The following is a 5,574-nucleotide window of genomic DNA, read 5'->3' on the forward strand; positions in this document are numbered from 1 at the left end:
AGAGACGGTTGGACAGCTTACTAAATCTGCTACAACTCTTTTCTAGAAATTATATCTTCAGTCACCTCTTGCATCTGTTCGTGTACTCAAACGAAGAAGCCGAGAAATGACATGAATTAGGCTGTAGTTACCCAAACTTTAGCGCTAGTAACCGTTGTATAAAACTGAATAATCAATGTGTCACAGCATTCTTTTTGAAACCAGACTTTAAGTCAGTCTAAATAACGCCGAAATATCTGAGAAAGAACTCCACTCCATGTACTCGCAACGGACCTAAAATACATGATTTTACGTTCGCCTCTCGAACTTTCTCGATAGTTAGATTTTTAATGAGGTACGCGCTGATTGTTTGCAGCCAAATTCCAGTACACGCCCTTATATGACTAATACCACCTAGACATTTCGGCCACTTTCGTTTTACCTTAAGAGAAGCTCACTCTGTTATTTCAATATTTCGAGAACGGACACACCGTAAATACAGTCATCAGATCTTGGTTGGTCCGTTTGTCTGGAGTTACCAGGGTTCTACTTGCTGTGTAAATCATGGGTAAAACCTGATGATAGAACAAGACAGTGTTTAGTGGGGGAAAGAACTGTAAGCACAAAAAACAAATAGAGGCTAGCTGAGTTGGTGACAAAAATCTTGCGACATAAATATATATTTCACGGATATTTCCTTTGTATTTTATTTCCTATAAAGATTCTACACTTATAAATTCATCTGCGCGTTCAGTTCAAGTTTTTGTCAACCATGTGATGAAAGGTAAGCAAACATGGTAATTGTTTGTTAAACAAACACGACATCAAATAATTTTGTAAAATTTCAAGTAGTTAAATATCTGAAAAGTCCACAGACTAGACTAAATGAAAATTACAACTGATAGAAAATCGTATAACGTGTCAAAAATAAATAATATTAGCCTACAATGAACTTCATTTTCTTAGTATGAAGCTTTATAATTTTTCTCATTCACTAATGTGCCCACTCCCTCTATCAAGTGATCTTCAGCTGTCGCTTAACTTTGGTTTTGCGTTGGTAGTGTGAAGCAACGAGGAATATTTACATTCCTTCCGGATGGGAGTTAGTCGGCGTGGCTTGGAATTCTTTACCTTCTACTCAGCATATTGAAAGGTTCGCAAGCTATTTACTTTATCCTGGAGGGTCATTCCTGTATTCGAGGCGCTCAGGGATCAGAGAAGTGTTGCTGGGATCCAGGTTCTCAGAGGTCTCAGGTGAGATCTCTGAAGCCCAAAGTTTTTCTTCCTGTAGCCCGGGCAAAAATTTAGATTCTAATTACTCGGGGCCCTGACACAATGCAGTGAACAGGGTGAAGCTTGATAAAGCTCTGAAACCCTTAAGTCTTCTTTTATTTCTTTCTACAGGCCTGAACTCTGGGACCCCAAACCCCTTTGGACCCTGATTAGAGTGCCAGTAAAGTGTTCAGTCATGCATGAAAAGAGAAACGGAAGAGAAAAACTCGGAATATAACCACAATAGGGACCCACGCAGAGCTGCGCTACGTGAAAGAACGAATAGTTCCTTCACGTTTTTAAAACAGCTCAAAAGTAAAATGGTCATTTACGATTTCTTAAAACTCGTATACTTCGTTTACGCCTAAAAATAAATGTATTCTACATGAATATATACACGTACAGAAGGTCTTTACATCTGACTAAATAAACCGAATTGGTCTCGGCCAGCCAGTAAGAATTCTAGGACCAATCTAGCCATTAGTAATTTTCCTTAACTCCTCGTTTCTTTAAACAGTCAACTCTCGTTTTAGCGGACACGTTCGGGCGTCGTTTAGTGTGCGTTATAGCGAGAGTCCGTAATAGCGGGAGTCATTTCCAGTCAATCCTCTGTCGCCGGGGATCTGGATTTTGTCCGTAATAGCGAGTGTCCGCAATAGCGGGGTGTCCGCAAGGCGGGGGTTGACTGTACAGTATTATTATTATAATCATTATACACACGATGCTTGGAAGCTGTTGGTCTCATGGCCCCTACGTTAAAATTAAGCGGAAGTCTTGTCATGACCCACCCATGCGTGGCTTTGCTCCTTCTCAGCCAGTATGTGAAGATAGTTTCAATTAGACATTCTATATCGTCCCAGTCGGAGTAACAAGTGTTACCAACAAAGTCCCCGCTCCGACTGACTGAGCCCGCGCGCGGGTTATGACAGCTATGTTGCTAAGCAACAGAATTCTTTAATTTAGTGAAACAAGCTATAAAGCTTAAGATTATGTTGGTAAGGATTTTTATTCATTGAATGTTTGCTTTTAAGTCAGGCTTGGCTGTTCAAAGGATTGGTAACGCTTCCCACCGGATAAATCACTATACAGTAGATACTGTCATAAAATGTGTTGTCAACATTTATTACACGACTAAGACGGTCCGAGGGCCAATAACTAAATCAACCAATCAGATTACTTTATTTCCGGTCCCGCGAGGTACGATATTTTCCAAGTATCGGACCGGGTTTTGTCCCGGATGATGATCCCGCGCTAATTCCCGCGCGATTTAGCGCAAGATTTTTTGCAAGATTTTTTTTGCAAGATTTTTTCGGAGTTTTTATAGCTTTGAAAATGAAATGACCTTAAACACAGAAATAATTATAACTCCTTTAGCCCGCGTAAAAGTTTTACCGCACATTGTTCTCCACGACATCTACTGGGTAGCAATTCTCACTACACAAAGTTTCCAGTCGTGTAATAAATCTCTTATTAACCAAGCTTGCTCGGGACTGTACTGGGCGATTATTAGCCCTCGGTCTTTTTTGTACGGACCCCGCTGCGCTTGATCCATACTGTCAAGACCTCGGGCAAATATTCGCCCAGTACGGCCCTCGCGCGTGGTTAATAAGATATATTTATCCACTGGATAGTTACAGTTATCTGGTTGATAGCGTTATCTACCCTTTTATTAATTGCCTTCTTGGATTTGGAGAGTAAGGTTTCTACCGCAACAATAATGACAATAGAAAACCAAACCGATTAATCGAGCAACTGATTTCCACAAATAAAGAATCCCGTTTATTAATTTGCAGTGTCGTTTGCAGTGTTGTGTATTTGTTTGGGACTTGAATAGTTTGCAGTTCTGATAAGCTTCTTTGTATTATTTTCTTACTATATATTCTCCAGTCAACATTTAGCATCCTTAGGCTAGGATAAATCATATATTGAAATTGCCGCAAACTACCTGTTGTCTCGTTAATCGTGATAGTTAGTACAGGTGCTGGCCGCTTGATCACCCACTCAACCCAAGGAAGCGTTTTTCTTAATTTGTGTCAAACAGGATTGTATTGGAAATAATGGCGCTGATTTATATCATCATTCCTTAGGACTGAATAGCTTAGACTGCGAACGATTTTTCGCCAGTTGTTTTTGGTTGCGCGAAACAAAAGGATAATATCAGTCTGCTGTATACAGCCGTTTCGTCGTGTCCTAGAGAAGACTACAAGCGTACGTACGCGACAATGACGGCGAAAGTTATTCATGCAAATTCACGGCGTCTCATCACAAAGGAAAGATAAACCTAGTCTTGCTCCAAGTCGCTCGTTTCGTGACGATAAGGTTACTTGAGTTTAAAGCTCCTTATAAAATCGTGCGCGAGTGACCGCGCGGAACTCATTTTTTAATCGAGGAATGTCTCGGAACTCGTTCCGCCACGATCCTCCGCCATTTTGTTTTTCATGCCCCCGCGCGCCCTTCGTTTCCGTAACAAGCGGTCTCCTATGAATCAAACGAGCGACTTGGAGCAAGTCTAAGATAAACCATGAAGTACGCGTACTCATGCTTTTTCCTTATATAGCTGCTCCCCATATTATCAGGTATAGCACAGCGGTGAAAGCGCTCTCTTCCCACCAATGTGGCCCGGGTTCGATTCCCTGACCCAGCGTCATGTGTGGATTGAATTTTCTCGTTCTTGCTTTCGTTGCCTCCCTCCACAAAAATCTACAGTTCCAAACTTCAGTTCGATCGAGAAACGAACTGTTAGTTGTGCTAGTAATTTATTTTACATTTTAGTTACTGTCTCTATTTTTGTTGGCTGACAGCGTGCACCTAACTAAAGAAAATCAGTACGAAAAAGATAGTTTCATTTGTATATTTATATCTGTACTTTTATTCCTCCATTTCACAATAAATTATTATTTGTGAGAAAACAATATAGGACGAAATGGAGAAGGGCAAGAAACGAGGAAAAATACAGAATTTGTTGCTAATGTTATATAAATAATTATTATTAACAATGTTAGTATTAGTATTGTCTCCTGTTTTTTATACATATTGTAGCTGAAAAGTCCTTCCTGTAAAGCTCCAATGAGACGTGTCAGTATGTATGTTAAACTAAATTGACCTTAGTTTTAATGGATCCTCAAAATTAGTCGAGTCAAGGTCTTTGAAAACGACGTTATCAAGCGCATTTTGGTCAAATTTTATGTTGTATGGTAAGTATTCATTCTAATACTTTCCAAATTTAAATGGTACAGTTTTACTCAACAGTTATACTAACTGCTTTACCGAGTTGATAAAAAATAAATATAAATTTTGTCTGGTAACCCTATGTGTCTCTGAGTTTTACTTTACATTAGTTCTATTACAAACGTTATTTTCATGAGTTAATTTGCTTTCACTGATTAGACTTCCCATTACTGTATCTAATTCCTCCAATTTAAAAGCCATTTTGAAACTGCATTAGCCCTTCCTCAATTTGCATCAGGAAATTTTTGGTCTTTTCAAAAGCCCGCTTGTTTTCTTGTGATTTTTCGTTGATAACATCCTGCGCCCATTTCAATTGCTTCTTCTCGTGTTTTTCTTGTGTCATCAAACTTCGAGCAACAGCATCTTCTTCGTTTTGCGCAGTTGGAATGCTGTCTTTTGGCTTGAGATGTTTGTCGTGTTTCTTGCTATTCGCTTGGTCTTTTTCCTTTATCGCCTTCGTTTCTTTCTTTGCTTTTTCATGGTCGTCGATTTTTCCTTTGACTGCGGGAACGTCGGCGATCAGTTCTCGTATCTTGCTAATCATGTCGTGAGATTTTGTCTCTTCGAGGTCTTTTCCAAGTTGTCCCAAGTCATTTGTGACGTCTGTAAGAAATATAACAAATAAGTCGATTGCGATAAACAGAAAACAGTGAAACATAGCTATCACGAGAGTATCTGAGCAATGAGAGCGACCACCTAGGGTCTAAGGAAAATATCTCAGTTTTTGTCACAAATTGCGAAGTATGCCAGCCTCACCCTTGCCGAAATTTGCAAAGGTAACTCAAAGGTAACTAACTTTGGTTAGGAAGCGTTACTGTAAAATATAACTGCACTTAAATGATGGACTAACAATGTCTTATACGTGAAGCCTTACATTCAGCATAAACGTATAGACAACTACACCGACCAAAACCGCCTCGACAATCTATAATGATTTTCACTTTTTATTACTAATGAAGGCAGCACTGTCGAACGGTTTAGTTTTACATTGAACTTTACAGTGTTGAACTTTCCAGTATCCAATGTGTTCAATCTATAATCCCAATGGCTTTCAAGTTGTAGGGTACTTTACCTGCAACTTCACCCAACTTTGCG

General features: G+C 39.5%; 1 protein-coding gene across 1 annotated transcript; it reads right to left on the reverse strand.

Annotated features, from left to right (window-relative positions):
* Positions 1-4,088: 4,088 nt before the first annotated feature.
* LOC144639799 (uncharacterized) lies at positions 4,089-5,568 on the reverse strand. Its single transcript, XM_078499088.1, has 2 exons — positions 5,552-5,568; positions 4,089-5,082 (listed from the first exon to the last, which is right to left on the reverse strand). The coding sequence occupies exon 2, from the start codon at positions 5,021-5,023 to the stop codon at positions 4,670-4,672; it is 354 nt and encodes a 117-aa protein (XP_078355214.1). The 5' UTR covers positions 5,024-5,082; positions 5,552-5,568; the 3' UTR covers positions 4,089-4,669.
* Between the last annotated feature and the right edge of the window lie 6 nt (positions 5,569-5,574).

The sequence above is a fragment of the Oculina patagonica genome, unplaced genomic scaffold (assembly GCF_052425735.1).
Source record: "Oculina patagonica isolate OP01 unplaced genomic scaffold, crgOcupat unplaced1317, whole genome shotgun sequence".
Lineage (NCBI taxonomy): Eukaryota > Metazoa > Cnidaria > Anthozoa > Scleractinia > Oculinidae > Oculina > Oculina patagonica.

What these genes read in the sequence shown, in the direction of transcription:
- LOC144639799 (XM_078499088.1), bottom strand. Translation starts at nt 5,023, where the DNA reads ATGATTAGCAAGATACGAGAACTGATCGCCGACGTTCCCGCAGTCAAA.